The sequence below is a fragment of the Osmia lignaria genome, chromosome 12 (assembly GCF_051020975.1).
Source record: "Osmia lignaria lignaria isolate PbOS001 chromosome 12, iyOsmLign1, whole genome shotgun sequence".
Lineage (NCBI taxonomy): Eukaryota > Metazoa > Arthropoda > Insecta > Hymenoptera > Megachilidae > Osmia > Osmia lignaria.
Genome location: NC_135043.1, coordinates 5,043,299 through 5,058,353, shown reverse-complemented (window position 1 = coordinate 5,058,353; position 15,055 = coordinate 5,043,299). Strand labels below are relative to the sequence as shown.

General features: G+C 40.4%; 2 protein-coding genes across 11 annotated transcripts in view; one reads left to right on the top strand and one right to left on the bottom strand.

Moving 5' to 3' along the window:
* LBR (lamin B receptor) overlaps positions 1-15,055 on the top strand; it is a 58,544-nt gene that overhangs the window by 37,159 nt on the left and 6,330 nt on the right. For 2 of the 5 annotated variants that reach the window (XR_013063145.1, XR_013063146.1), the window contains 5 exons: positions 63-167; positions 2,842-10,182; positions 12,337-12,419; positions 12,827-13,023; positions 13,445-14,081. Coding sequence is in view for 2 of the 5 variants with exons in the window: in XM_076691144.1 (XP_076547259.1) it covers positions 12,374-12,419 (46 nt within the window). In the remaining 3 variants the exon portion in view is untranslated. Of the gene's footprint in view, positions 1-62; positions 168-2,841; positions 10,183-12,283; positions 12,420-12,826; positions 13,024-13,444; positions 14,082-15,055 lie in introns of those variants that run through there. The other 3 variants (XM_034321217.2, XM_076691144.1, XM_076691146.1) reach the window with 3 other exon arrangements.
* On the bottom strand, positions 1,175-13,543 carry LOC117602777 (monocarboxylate transporter 9). 6 transcript variants are annotated; one of them, XM_034321201.2, is made up of 11 exons: positions 13,409-13,543; positions 5,743-6,043; positions 5,516-5,659; positions 5,233-5,438; positions 4,891-5,119; positions 4,345-4,802; positions 4,038-4,266; positions 3,790-3,965; positions 3,485-3,707; positions 3,156-3,403; positions 1,175-3,069 (listed from the first exon to the last, which is right to left on the bottom strand). In XM_034321201.2, the coding sequence occupies exons 1-11, from the start codon at positions 13,499-13,501 to the stop codon at positions 2,920-2,922; spliced, it is 2,457 nt and encodes an 818-aa protein (XP_034177092.1). In that variant the 5' UTR covers positions 13,502-13,543; the 3' UTR covers positions 1,175-2,919. The 6 variants fall into 6 exon arrangements, with proteins under 6 accessions (XP_034177092.1, XP_034177096.1, XP_076547256.1 ...); XM_034321205.2 differs by lacking the exon at positions 13,409-13,543 and adding an exon at positions 12,446-12,832; XM_076691141.1 differs by lacking the exon at positions 13,409-13,543 and adding an exon at positions 11,996-12,139.

Genomic DNA, 15,055 nt, shown 5'->3' with positions numbered 1-15,055 from the left:
CCAAGAATATACGCCTATCGCGCGACGAACTCCTCGGTATATACCGTTCGTTTATGACAAAGGGAGGTGGAAAACCACGATGACGATCTACGAGGAGACGACGCGAGAGAGCAGTCACGCTAGCACGTGCCACGATACCAGAAGGATACCGTCGACCGATTAAAAAGGTGAGAAATATCTTTTTTAAACGCGACCACACCGTGCTTACGACACGCATGCGTGCAAATTTTTCGGCGCGTTTGCTTAGCCTTTCACTCTCCTTGATACTTGACATTTTACCGTTATAACTATTTCGTATATTTTATTGAACGAAAGAGATTCGATAATGATAAGCATCATTTACGATCAGAACCAGCATGACAATAATGCAAACTGCTTCACATATTACAGTGTTTTATTGCTAATCATTTACTGCCCATTCGTGTAACTTACATACGATGTTGGTTAAACAGTGTGTAAGCCGAGATGAACGATCGAAAGAAAGCGGGAGTATATAGGGAAGATACATAATACTAATAAATAAACAAGTCAACGCAGTGTTTCAGTAATAAAAATTCATAATTCCTCTTCAGTTTCAATAAACGTTACCTAATACAATTTGTCCTTCTTTGTACCATAGCATACATATACTTCACTTTTTTTTTTTTATTTATTTTTTTAGTTTAAACGTATGCACAAGATTAAGTCGTGTGCACGTGTGTGTTACACGCCTCGTACGCGTGTATGCCTTGTATGCCTTGTATTATGCGTACATATTTCGCGTATCCTTTTAACTAGATTCCTGTCTGTATCCCCCTGTCCCAGTACTTCCCGCCAAACCCCACATGCATACATACGAAGTAAACCATGCGCATGCGCGGAATGCCACATGGCACGCGCATCGATAATATTTATATGTATATAGTCTATTAATGGTAAATGTAATTGCAAGATTTGCTGGCGGCGACACGCGTGCACACGTACTTACACACATTCGGCTTGGGTAGGCATGTATACAATTATGTTCGATTTAAACCACGAAACAGAAAAAAAACATTCTCTTGTATGACAATTATGAGAATTAAAAATAAGTGTTTGTAATAGTTGTACTAATTAATAATGCGTAGCGTAGTAGTAATAATAATAGTGGTAATAGTGATAGCAGCAGCAGTGATTGATAATAGCACTGTTGGTATTTCTTCTTTTTTTTTTTCGTTTTTGTTTTCTTTATCGACAGCATCACGGTTCCTCCTTTCTTCACTTTTTTATCTTCAGAGTAGATAGTGTACGATCGCGTGTCGATAAACGTTTCCAGTTAAATCACCGTATATACAATGTGTACATACAATTTATAACATTTGTTGTATGCCGTTCAACAAGATTTTTTTTTACAATTATTCTCCTTTTTTCCTCGTTATGTGTATATATTTATATATAAATGAATATAAATATATAAATCTGTATTAATCGAATACAGATTTATATAGTTATACGAATCATAGGCGCGTATGCGTTCGTAAATAAAAAGTATTATAATATATAATCGAATTAACGTTTTCTCTCTCGCTTTCTATTCGCGATTATTCGGTATTCATTTTATTACTTACACGGTACATGGTGACACGATAAAACTCTTTTATTTCGCTGGGGACTCGTGTTGCAATAAACACGTATATATTTAGTCAAGAATTAGTTTGTGTTAATTAATGTGCCTCGAATCGTATCGCATCTTGCCGACAGTCAATTCTAGTTAATTAATTGGGATTAATTTACACAAACTAGATACATCGGACGAGACGTTCCTTTTCTTTTTTATACATTCAGTGAAACGTAACGTTCTCTAGCTGAATCGTTAATATATTAATTATATAGTCTCTACCTACGAGCGTATTAATTGTTCATATAATCAATATATTAATACAGGAACCAACTTGCGGTAAACGAGGGTTCCATAAAACAGAAATCATTCTATCTGTCTAATTTCGAAATTTCTTTGTTATACACTATTTTACAATTGCCTATATATTATTTACAATTCTTTTTCTCGCGACAACGAATCATCTATTTATATGTATATGTAACCTACTCCACATTCTTTTTACCTATATAATGTATGTACATTTATCGTATATGCAAGAAAAATATCTCTCTGAATGTAATCAATTGGAATTGTATCTTTGGGTTGCGACCAAAAATAGATTTAAGTAACGAGTTATAGGTGGGGTGTTCTCGATTAAGGATGGTCGATCGTGAAAGACGTTGGCCACGCGTACAATCTCAAATTGAACTTGATATCAACACAAACAGTTTAGGAGAAATGAACATAATTATAGCGAAGTGTTTTCGTTGTTTCCCGATACATAAATCGTACCTTCAAAAACACAATTGACTAAAAATACTCTTAGAACGTGGTAGTAATGAAAAAACATAGGTAAAAAGAGAGCCAGTTGTAGAATGTTAGATTGACCATCCTTATTCTAAATCATAAGTATATTTATATCACCTATGATAAAGATTAATATTTCTTTTTCCTTTTTCAAGAGTACTCGATATGTAAGTGCAAAAAGCATTTTTTTTTTCTTTTTTTCAACGTTTTTTTTATACTGATCAATCTATACTGATTAAGTTAATAAATTCTTCTATCTATGATCTACTATTGACATAGGCAAATGAAATTTTGCACACCTGATGGCATTTTTCACAGTGTATGTATGTATATATATATATACATATATTAGTTTCATAAAAAAAATTAGATACAATTGCAAAAATTCTAAGTACGTCAAAAATACCATCAGGTGATACATAGTAATTTGTGCTTTATCCATTAAAATTTATAACGAAAAAGTACCTTTTTTTCAGACCTTCTCAAAGCAGCAGCCCTATCACAGTGTGGCTCGGAGGTGAAGGCTATTTTATTTTTCTTTAAGCGAACCAGCCTTATAGAACAGACTCTATTTGTTTAATTTCTTTTTCAGGTGGTTCCTGTGGGGATGGCGCAGTTTCTACGATTTCAGGAATATCTTCCTCGTTCTCTTCTTCAATATCTTCGTCAATTGGAGTCAACGTATCTAATATCACAGGCTGAGTCTGTAACAAATTTTATTCATTACTTTTAAAACGCTACAAATTACAAAATTTTTATCGTACACTTGAGAATCGTTAAATCTGTGTACCTGCGGCGTCGTGCACCGTTTCATTGCTGGAGCCATGAAACTGGTTATAGTGCTCATTAAGAAGAAAAATCCTGCCATAAAGAATGGGATGCTATAGGTTTTTGTCGCATCGAAAACAGCACCTGCCAAAGGCGAACCAATAATAGCGGCAGCACCTCTGAATAAAATTAAAAGGCCAAATGCATTTGTCAATTTGTCCAGTCCCAATAAATCTACTAAAATAATTGATGTCAACGAAATGTATCCAGCTGAAAAATTAAATTTATAACTCTTTATAACTGCTGAATTAGAATGGAACACACGACGGGTAATAAAATCAGGACACTCACATATAGCTATGCCGAAAAATATACTCATAACGATGTAAGCAGGATAAGAATGACAAAATGGAGTTGCAGCAACAGCAAGTGTCGATATAATTAAACAGATATTATTCAACAACAATGAGTCCACTTGTGGAAAGTCTGCGATATATCCACAAGCCACACGACCCACAGTGTTGGTAATGCCAATTATAGATAATAAAAACGATGCAGAATTGCTCTCAATTCCCTGAAAGAAACGATAAATATTAAAAAATGAAATGTATAAGAAACTATACCTTGTGAAAGATTTATGATGCGGTTGAACTTACATCTAAAACTGCAGCATCTACCAAGTAAAAAAAGGGGACATACAATCCAGCCATTCCAAACACATTACTAATACCAATTAACAGAAACACTGGATCTTTCAATAGAGATACGTCCATCATCGTTGCCAAGGCTTCCTTAAACGAGTCAGGTAGCACCAAACAAGGACATAATGGTTCTGGAATATTTATGATATTTGAATAGAAATTCGTAAGTTCTACCACTATCTACCTTAAAAGAAATTACTTACGTTGAGGCGCCTTTTCAACATCAGTGTCTTTAGTATCTCCGCGAACGGATTTTGGTAGGGAAATAACACTTTGGCGATAATTCGCCAAAGATTTTTGACTTTGATATTCTGGTAAATTAAGTACACTGCCACTATAAAAAATATCCTTTCTAGATAATGGCCGAATTATTTGTGGTTTCTCCTTTGGGATACTTGATTTGCTAGTCGTAAAAGTAATACTCTCGCCATCCTGTAAGACACATTATCAATCCGGTATTATATAATATAATCATACATTTGAAAAAGAAGAATGATGATGATAACATACATCCACTTCCGCATTGTTATTTCGGGAGCCCATGACACTGCTTGTAGAAAGTCTCAAATGTAAGCTTTTTCGGATATCGCCGTTTGAATTCAATGTCGTTCTAGAATTCTTAATTGCGCTGAGACTTGGCTTATATCTCTCACCGGTGCTAGTTTTACGAATTCTATCAAAAAATGGCACAGAACCATTCTTCGGTAAACCTTGTACATGAGTTGTGAAAGCGGGCTGTGAAGCGTTCCTAGGAATAATTGGTTTAAATTCACTTTCAGCCTTTTCTGATGCATCTTTTGTTTCTTTGGTATCGTCAATATTCCTTTTACTCTTCGATTTAGTGGAAATGCTCTTTAAATCCATACTACCACTGTTACTGGTTGCTCCACTAGAAGAGTGTTCTTGTACTTTCACTTCCGATATAGTGGGGAGGGTTGGTACCGTTGGAACTGGTGTTAAAGGAGTTCCTTGAATATTATGATCGAATACAATATAATTTTAAAAGAGCTTATTTAGATATGCGTTTTTCTTTAAATTAAATAGAAACATTCTTACCAGGCACTAGTTGGTCTAAATTGAAACTGGAGTGGACACCAGGATCAATATTAATAGGCATCTTCATTCTTTTCTCCATTGATCCATCTGGCAATTGTACCATAAAATAAGAACCACCGATACTCCCACGTTCCATTTGAAATCTTTTTTCTTCTGCCATTCTTTGTAACAGTGGTTTAACAGAAGAAGCTTTTGGGTATTCTAGTGGTCTCATCATTGCACCAAACACCTGAAATTGGACTATTGTTATCATAATGTATATAATCATCTGTCTAAAATGTTTAAGAAGATTTAGATAAATATCGTGCTGTTGATATTACAAGTACTTTATAAGGCACTTACAGCACAATGCAAAATAAGGCCAGCAAGGATCAAGTTTGCTCCTTTCCAGTTATATGTTTCTAGTAACATTGTTGCAAGAGGTGCAAATGCAAATGTACCAAATCCTGAACCACATACAGCAATGCCTGTAGCTAAAGATCTTTTGGTTTCAAAATAATAACCTACACATACTACTGCTGGCAAATATATTAGACCAAATCCAATTCCTAAAAGATACAGTATGATTAGAAACTAGTGCTGAGAATGTAGTAAAATAAACAGTGTTCAGATTTATTCTGCACACCTCCCATAACACCATAAGTCAGCATAAGCATATTTATACTGGTTGAAAATGTTGAAAGTACAAATGCTGCTGCACCTAAAAAACTTCCAGCCATACATACTGCTCTACATCCGTATTTATTTGTTAAAGCACTGACAACAGGTCCTGTAAGAAATGAAAATCTGTTAAAACTAAGGTGTCATTTACACTTCAAGATAAATAACAGCATCTATAAAGAGGACATTTACCAGCACTGAGGTACATGCCAGATAATAATGAACCAACCCATGCAGCTTTTCCTTTTCCTTCTCCAAAATATTTAACAAATTCTCCCAGAAAAACACCAAATGTATAGGCAATACCATCTACTATCATGTTACACATGAATGATGCAAATACCACAACCCATCCATATCCACCATCAGGTGGAGGAGGTATGTCATGGTATTCGCATAGTGACCCCCCTTCATCGTCTGGAGATGTTTCATCACCTGGTCCATCTGTAGTTGTTAATCTTGCATGTTCTTCTACAGAATACTCGCTTTCCGTCTATAAAAAGATGTACACATTTCTATAAATTACTTGAACATGATAATCTTAGTGCATAGAGAAGTGGACAAATTGAATTATTTTGTCAGTTGAAGTGACAATATTATAGAAGAAATGAACAATGAACGAGGGATTCATCATTACTACAAAGTTTGAATGAAAGCTTTTCAAGATGTTGTTCCATTGTAACATTGATATTTGTATTTGCCTTGAGTAAACTAGTGGCAGTTCACCTTGAATGCTGCAAGAAAAAGCTTCCTTTCATGCCAATGCATAAATACATAGACATATCATTGCTCGCTACACAACATTGAAGATTGATTAACAGATTACCAGATGAGAATCCTTAGAGATTTCAAAGAATCTTGCATGCTCAAGCAAGTCTCTATGCATTAGCATATTATTATGAACTTTTTATAGTAGCAAATGAAAAATTTCATAAATGAATGCTATAAAAACTAACTGGATATATGAAAACGTTATTAAGAAAGATGCTTTCCTAAACGTAATGTGAGAACGAACGACCGGGCCGTATTATAAGATGATCTTATAACGCTAACGCAAGCGCATATGTGCTATATGGCTACTGTGACTTAACTAGTCCCTAAGGCTATGTTTTATCCAAGGTAAGTGGTATTTCCACTGAATCTAATAAATTGGAAACGACATTGATCACGCGATAAAAGGACTCTGATTAAAAAGATCAGAGTCGCTCCTCTCGCTCCTTTCCGATTAAAAAACAAAAACGAATAGTCAAATTTTATTGGTCTTCTGCTTCGGAGATGTTCGGTAAGATTACTGAAAGGAAAGGTTTGTGAGGGACTTGTTTAGCAGACATTTCGAACAAACAAAGGGATTCTATACAATGACCTAGAGGACTGTCGACACATTAACGAATTTAAATGTAACGATAACCCATACGAATGCATCATTGGTGGGCGCGATAGTGACTTAGCCGAATGGAAGGTCAGCCCGATCAGCTGATCCACTTGTCATTAGAATCGGCAAGACGTGCGCCACCTAACGCCAAGGCGAAGGAAGCTCAATCAGAGGTATTGTTTTCGACCTTGTTTTCGTGGCGGTCGGTGTCACATTCGCGACGGATGAAAATCGTGCACACTGGCATGCAGTGATACCACGGGTGTACGGAGGATGTATACGTATGCGCGCATGGTGTGGGACCGTACTCGTTTCTCAGGTTCGTCGTAAACTTCTGTTCGAAAGTGTAAATTACATTAACTGACAAGGCTGAGTCACGTGTCGTCCCCGAGCGACAAACGAAACGGACTACAGCGCTTCGTAAAATGCGTGAAACCAAGTACTTATAGATCGATCTCGTCGAAGAATGAAAGGATCGAGGGTGATGCATACAACGCACGCGGGTTACCAAATTTTCGTAACGTACCGTGCTGATCTTCCGCACGCGACGCGAGCCGTATTGGCTGTACTGCGACTTGTTGAGCGACACGCGCGACATTCTACAATCGCCTTAATGTCACACTTCGCTCGTTCCGTCGTTGGCCTCCACACACACTGTGTGCAGAGTTCTATTTTCGTTGAAGTTGCGCGCAGCTGCGCGCTGTATGTTCTTTCTTTCCGTGACTGTATCCCACAAGGTTCGCTACGCTACGCAACTTCTGCGAGTTTTTTAAAACTCCCCCCTGTTGCAATTAAACAGGAGTCGTGTCGCACTCATCAAAATCCGCTGCCATCTCTCGCACACACTCGCACGCCTCGTGTCAGCAGCCTTCTATACCGCTCTGCCATCACGCGCTCAACCGCCTTATGCGAATCAACGATCAACGACACCAAATGCGAAAAAACCAGTGAGAAGTACAGAGCTCTACCGAAGGATCGAGCAAACGTTCTCTTCTTCTTCCTTTGTATTACAAACACGGGGACTACGATGCACGTACACGCAACGACGCTTCCCAGAGTTCAGGTCATCGACGAGATTCAACCACGAGACATCGTGGAGGATGCACGCGAACACTGCACACCTCGTGAAATAATGCGACAACAGACGTTGATTGTCATGACAAGTTTTGCCGGCATAAACGATTGCCTGTTCTACTGAATATCTTGTGTGTATCACTACGCGCTACGAAGATTCTATTTATAATACGAACACCCGTAGTAGTATAGTCTTCTCTTCTTCGAACCTCCTCGAACGAAATAACTTTATGCCTTCACGCGTGAAACGTTCTTTCTTCTGTCATCGTGTTTGAAAATGATTTTTGTGCAATGCGTACGATAATTCAAAGGAATGGAACAGCACGCACAAGACGATGTGTCAATAATACGTACGACCACTTTATTTGGCGATCGAGAACGAAATGCACTGTTAAGGTTTTGATCGAGTTCGCTTTTTGGATGGATTTCAAGTGCACGAACGACTGAATTTTACACGGCTGTTGATGGGAATTTAAGTACTTGCCGAACAAAAGAATCCCCTGCGACAACGAGAGAGCCCAGAGCCCTCGTTGAAGCGGCACTGATCGCCTGTGCGCGAAAAGTTAACCTATAAATGCGAAGCGTCGCACACGCGTCCCCACCCTGTCACAATTACGTGGCGCGAGACGTCCAGACGATACGCGAATTTGCATCGTTCATGGTTCCGAAAGACGCCTTGAATTTTTAAGCGAACACCATTTTATCCTTCTTTTTTTAAATTCATTTTCATAGAAGAGAAAAATGCATGTTCGAACAAAGACAGCCGAACAAGAGACAATGAAAGAAAGACAGACATATCCGTTTGGGAAATTCAGCAACCGTTTCGGCAATTTCATGCAACATGTAAAAGATCTCGGTACCAAGTGATTCGTTTTAAAATGATTTGTGACCTTACCAATGTGTGTTACATAAACGAAAGCTATAAGTATTAAAGAAGCTCGAACAATGATGTAAACAGTTCGACCGCTTTTTTTCGCGCTTTTTGCCCTCGTTTTTCGTATAAACATCGTAAAAAAAGTGTTAAAACATACCGAGAAAAAAGCTGAAACATGAAATTTTCAAGACCGGCTATAAATTGAACATTACGTTTCTAGATAGTATCGTTAAAAAAATATGCGATCGCGCGAGTGGCTTAGTTGAGCCCATTTAAATTTTAAAGAATTTCGAACGTTCAAATCGATTGGGTGTAACGACAATGATGTAAGTTAAAATTAAATCGTGAACAAGCGAGGAGTAGCTATTCGCCGTTTCATTTTATTTGAAAAGCGGTATCAGGCATCGTCAAGCAACAAGAGCACAAAAATAAGTAGCTCCGTGACATTGCGCTACCCGCAAGGCCAAAAATCGTTCCGTCGTTCTCGCGCATATCGAAAGGGTTACTTTTATAGAAGAAATTACATTCGAGTGACCGACACGATGCAGCTCAATGTCACTCGGCTCTGTTCAGCGTGGATGATTCATGTTGACCGTCGGTAGCAGTGCACAAATCGGCAAGTTATTTATTTAACGAAGCAAGAGCTTGAACTTACGTTCAATGTATCGATACGTTGTTCTGCGTTAGCCATTTAATCTGCTGTACATATACGCGTCAGATTTTTTTTTTTTTAATTTTTTCTAAAGACACCCAGAGTATAGTCGAGTCCACCTCGAACCACGAAAGTTTATGCAATTTTTAGAGTTAGCCGTTTCGAAACGTTACCTCGGTCAGCAAATATTTGCTGGCAACGCTTGTGCTTTACGATGAAAGTGACAGTTCCCACTGTAACGGTGTTAGGTGGCATCGATATGTCACGTTCGAGATCGAACAATCGAATAATTCTCGAGGAATGAAGAACGTGTATCGAAAAGTAGCCATACCTTAGCGTGACGCGACCACTAATAATCTAAGTCGATGCTTACACCACCATGAAATTGATCTCGCATGCGAGAAACGAGCTTATATCGAAAATATCGTATTATCGAGATTACCAACGATACATGGAATCGCGGTTAATCGATAGCCGATCTACGACGATGGCCGTCTCTCAACGAAAATCACCAACGATCGAATTACCGCGACGAACAGTGGTGACGAGGAACGTAACCAAGGAGGGGGGTACTAAGCAAACATTCTGAAGATGATCTCGGGTCGTGTAACAGTGATGGAAACAGTCGAAGGAAGAATCATAACGATAAAAGGGATAGTGGTAAGTACGGAAGGAGAATGGTACCACTGTACGTAACGTCGATCACACGAGATCCACTCTGCAACACTGTGTTCCACGATACTCGTCTGTTGTATTCAACGACGCTTATGAATTAATTAGATAATAACCAGCGGCAATTAACGTTCAACGCATACGAGCCACATGAAAAACACCATCTGCTTCTCATCTCCGTGGAAAAGTTAATAGCTAGATGCCAACAAGTAACGCACATCGCAAATTCAATTCAATTGACGAAACATTGTTTGTTTTTTCGTCTTGATCCGGCGGCGGTACTCGGTAACCAAAGCCTGTAGATAACTACGGGCAAACCAAATCCCGCACAGTAGTAAAATATCCGAAAAATGCGGCAGAGAGTTGATACATGATATTTGATAAATTTGTGGATTTTTTATTTATCATTTTCCAGTGTTTTCCTTGAGAATTTTCTGACGCGCGAAGATACATAAACATGATCAGCAATTTGCAATAATCACGGGAACATCTGGTTCTTGTTTTCTTGGAAACGTCAGCTAGCGATGCCACGTTCAAATGACTCAGAAAATATAAACGAGCCGGATCGCGGCGATATTTTCCTGAATCGCAACGGGGCATTGTTTACGACGGCGACGTTAGCCTCTTCTTCGTTTGTCCCAGTTTGCTTAGGACGCAAGATATTAGAAGCGCGCGATAAACAAGTAGTGCATACAATGACAGAAAGGAAGAGCAACGTTCCTGTAATATCGATGAATCATATATTATCTGAGTATGCGCTACGAATTATCATAACCCTATTTGAATTACCACAACGATGATATTTCTTCTCTCCTTTTCGCGCGTACATACTTCATAGATCGCGATAAACTTTGGAAAAATTTTATTGGATAGATTAAAGATGGCAGAAGAGCTGCCGATGCGCTCGAAAAAGAATTATCGATATATCGCTGATATCGAATAGGGATACGAACACGAGCCTCCTAATCGAAGCTAATCGATATCCGAGAGAATTATGAAAATTTACTGTTGCTTGTAATCACAATGATTAATCGTGTATTTGTTCTACCGTTATCACAGAGATTCGTCTCTACAATCTCGTTAATTACACCTCGCGGTGGAGGTTATATGTTCAAAATTCGTCTACGAAATGGCGAGGTTAATCTACTTGCGCCCCGCGCTTTGAAACGAGGAGACCTTCGAAAAGGCGGTCAAATTGAAACCATGGACACACATTAGTACCTACGATTTAAACATTAGCCGATCGAATAGCCCGGGGATAAAAGGAATACGTACTCGACATCGATACAGAACGATAACAAATTCAACAAACACTCAAAAAGATAAGACGTTCGCACGTAATAAAGTACATCATAATCCGTGGCTCGACACCAAACGATTGTAAACTGGCACGTGATATGGCATTCGTCGTGAAACGAGGTACGAATATCCGTAACTCCACCCAAATGATAGACGATTATTTTTCAGTGAAATTTTATACACTGAATGTGCCATTTGCAGCGCTGTTAGTGGGATATTCGCAAAGAGAGATGTCCCTGGAATTTGCGAGGCTCGTGTGCAAAGGCCGACATTATTGCAAACATCTAATCGTAAACGGATAACCTTAAAATCTGTTCTAATAAAAGTATGAAGTGACTACTAATAAACGATACGCAAGTGCTCGGTTTGCATAACGCTAGGGGCGGCTCTGTTTGCGAGCAATGCATTATCATCACTACCGTCGACCAGACTGCACTCAGACCACTTTCACTCATGCGTTTCGTGATTAACTCGTTTTCGTTCGTGTATTTTGCCATTTTACCTTTGTATCTCGCGTAACTGCGATCGGAACTCGGGACGGTTGCGTGAAGTTTGCCAAAGGTGCACCGCACTGTGAGAATTGCCGGTTAAAATTCCACTGGCTGACGATAAAAAAAAAAAAAACACACGCCCACCGATCGGTCATCGGCGTTTTGCTATCGATTCAAATGGATTATCGCCAACTAAAGAGAGGCACGAGACTAACTGGCACTAAGTGGCGATAGATCACACCGAATCACGTGGCGATGTATCGTTTTCGATGAAATTCGATTGGATTTATGCACACGACAGAGGAGTTAAGTTATGACCGCCGTTGGTAACGAAGAACTTGATTCGTTGTAGATATACGGAATAACGTGTGCGATGGATCAAAGGACAAATGGAAGATGGACACAAGCGTTGCAAGATTTTCCCAATAAACGATGGTAAGACATTTTTTGTAGTTACATACCTTATTTTTTGGCGACATTGCACGGTGGCAACGTTTGACCGGAACGTCCTATATCTGAATGAAGATGAACACCCTCGCGGTGAGTGAGAAAGCGAATGAAAGGGAGAAAAAGAGAGATGGCGGGACTTGCGCCACCTGAGTGGACAGCGTCCAGCTCTGGTACAAGAAACGAGCGATATGAAAATGCGCGCTGCTCAACCACCGGCTGACTTATCGCATCGCGGACGTGGAGTCCATCCGATTCCCCACTCTATGAAATCTCCATCTCACTCCATTTCCCTTGCCGAGTCTTCTTCGTGTCCTATCGTCGCGTTTTGCTCGATGTCTCTCTCTCTCTTTGTTCTATAAATTTCCCTCTCCTTTACTGTTTTTCTTTGTTAGACGATGACTGGCCGTATTCCTTCCGCTACAGATTACTCATGGATGCGAAGTCGCGGGGACATACAAAACGTGCAAAGCGATCCTATCGATAGGTACAAAGTTCTAACCGCGTGCCACTGTACAAGTATGCACAAGATATCTCCAAAGAAATTGGATGAAGATCACCCGGCAACTAATAAACGTATCGCCGAATAGTTGTACGTACACTGTGCTCAATGAACGACCACGTTACGCGACGCCGACTTGCGAATCCTACCGCGGATGGTTTCGAAAGTTTCCGTACCGTTCGCGCAAGCTTTCGTGGAATTCGGAACCGAGCAGACGTTTTCTAAATTAAACATTCAGAGTATTTCGTCATTGAAGGAGTTCTAGCGCAGATGCACGAATACGTGTCTGTTTTATGACGAAAATAGAGTTCTCTCGTTTCACGTGTGCACACACCCGCCTGAATTTTATCAATCTTTATGTATCATGATGAATCCCTCCTGTGTCTTTATGTATAAGGTACATACAATGAGAACTAGAAACAGAGCAAAGGAGAAGTAATATAGGAAAAGGACAGAAGATGTAAGAATAACTTACGATGTTGTTGACCATAGGTTTTGTCTTAATTTGCAGGCCATCGTCGTCACCGATCTGCTCCCCTATTTGTTCGCGGCTACTGGCGGGGCCCATTTCGGCGCCGCGGCGCCTACTCGATGCTCGGTTGTCACTGTCTTAAACTGATCGAAAACACCCACAGCTAACGATCCCGGTGTCCGCGTCCCCGTGGACGAAGGACGACACGAGATCGACGCGATCACCAGCCGGGTGACACCTCGTTAGGGTGGTCCGGTGCGCCCCCTCTCAATCTATAAGCCCTCCATCGGCGTTGCATGAAATCCTGGAAGTTGGAGCTGCTCGACGACAGCTTCTTCCGGGCGCTACCACGTTCTTTCAGTCCATCGGTCCTTCGACAGGAAACGAAGATCCCGAACGATCTTCCGACCGCAAGGATACGCGGATCGTTGCGGTTACACGTTGATCCTACGTCACCGGTCGTTCTTCTTACCGGTATATTCCTTATTGCGATATATTCGGTGCAGCCGCGACACGACCGCCACCACTAAAACCAATTCCCAGATCGTTCGAACCTTCGACGACGATGACGACGACGACGACGAGGAAGAAGTTGCTTGCACCCCACAACGGTCGAGTCCACCCACGTTTCCAAGTACCTTCCTTCCTTCCCCGGTACAATTTCTTCCTTAATAATTGACGAGGAAAAAATAGACTCTGTTCGCGTAATTCACGGTTCAACCGGCCGACAGAAAACGTGAAAATCCTGTTGGAGAGAATTTTCTCGCAGACGATCCCGCCGCGGGTGGGTAGCGCCGCGGCGCCCCGGGATCAATAAAACGACCGCCCGGCCGTCGCCTTCCCTAGGTCCTGCCTGCCTGCCTGCCGTGATCTCCCGTTTACGCGACGCCGGACGTCGCGACGCGTGCCCCCCACCCTCACCCTTGTTGCCACGGCCGCTCAACACCGAACGCGACAAGGGAGCAAGCGCGATCTCTTGTCGCGCACGCCCCCACGTGGCGTTTCCCTACGAGCTTGCGCAGCTCGATTATCGACGAGATAGCTGGTCGGTATTACATACATCTATACCTAGCACATTTTTTCTTATCCTTCTTTCTCTCAATCCTTTCCAATTCTCTCCGTCTCTTTATGCGGGATAATGAAACGTACAGATTGCTGTTCGTTGTTATTCCCATAAAAAGCTGTTTCTTTTTTTTTTCGAACAATAGATATGCACGCGGATTACTATCGTGAATCAGATCTGACCCTTCACCTTTACGTTTCATCGTATCTAACGTGAAAGGTTGAAAGAGTTAAATGCATTTCTGGAAAATGAATCCTGGGCATAATTTATTTAGCATGTAGGGATAGATCATTTGCCGCATATTCATCGATCTACTACGTATCGATTTACCGTGTGACTTTGTAAAGAATAAAGAATCTTATATGCACGTGAAAGTCATTTTTTCTATGCTAGGTTCTTAATGGTTTAACCTGGTTGTTCGGAACTAGCAGGTAATTTAGAGATAGCTGCAATCGCAGGTTCATCGTGACTATAGATACCATTGCAATTGTGTAAAATGTACACACTCGTGAACGTTTTACGCTAGGGTTGCAACTTCGAAACGCGATACTGCGGTGTTCGTTGACGCAACCTTCAAAGTTGAAGGC

Coding starts and splice junctions, on each gene's coding strand:
- LOC117602777 (XM_076691141.1), bottom strand. CDS start 12,139: ATGACCGATCGGTGGGCGTGTGTTTTTTTTTTTTTTATCGTCAGCCAG. Junction 5,660..5,742: donor TGGCATGTACCTCAGTGCTG/GTAAATGTCCTC, acceptor CATTTCTTACAG/GACCTGTTGTCAGTGCTTTA. Junction 4,803..4,890: donor TTTAGACCAACTAGTGCCTG/GTAAGAATGTTT, acceptor ATAATATTCAAG/GAACTCCTTTAACACCAGTT.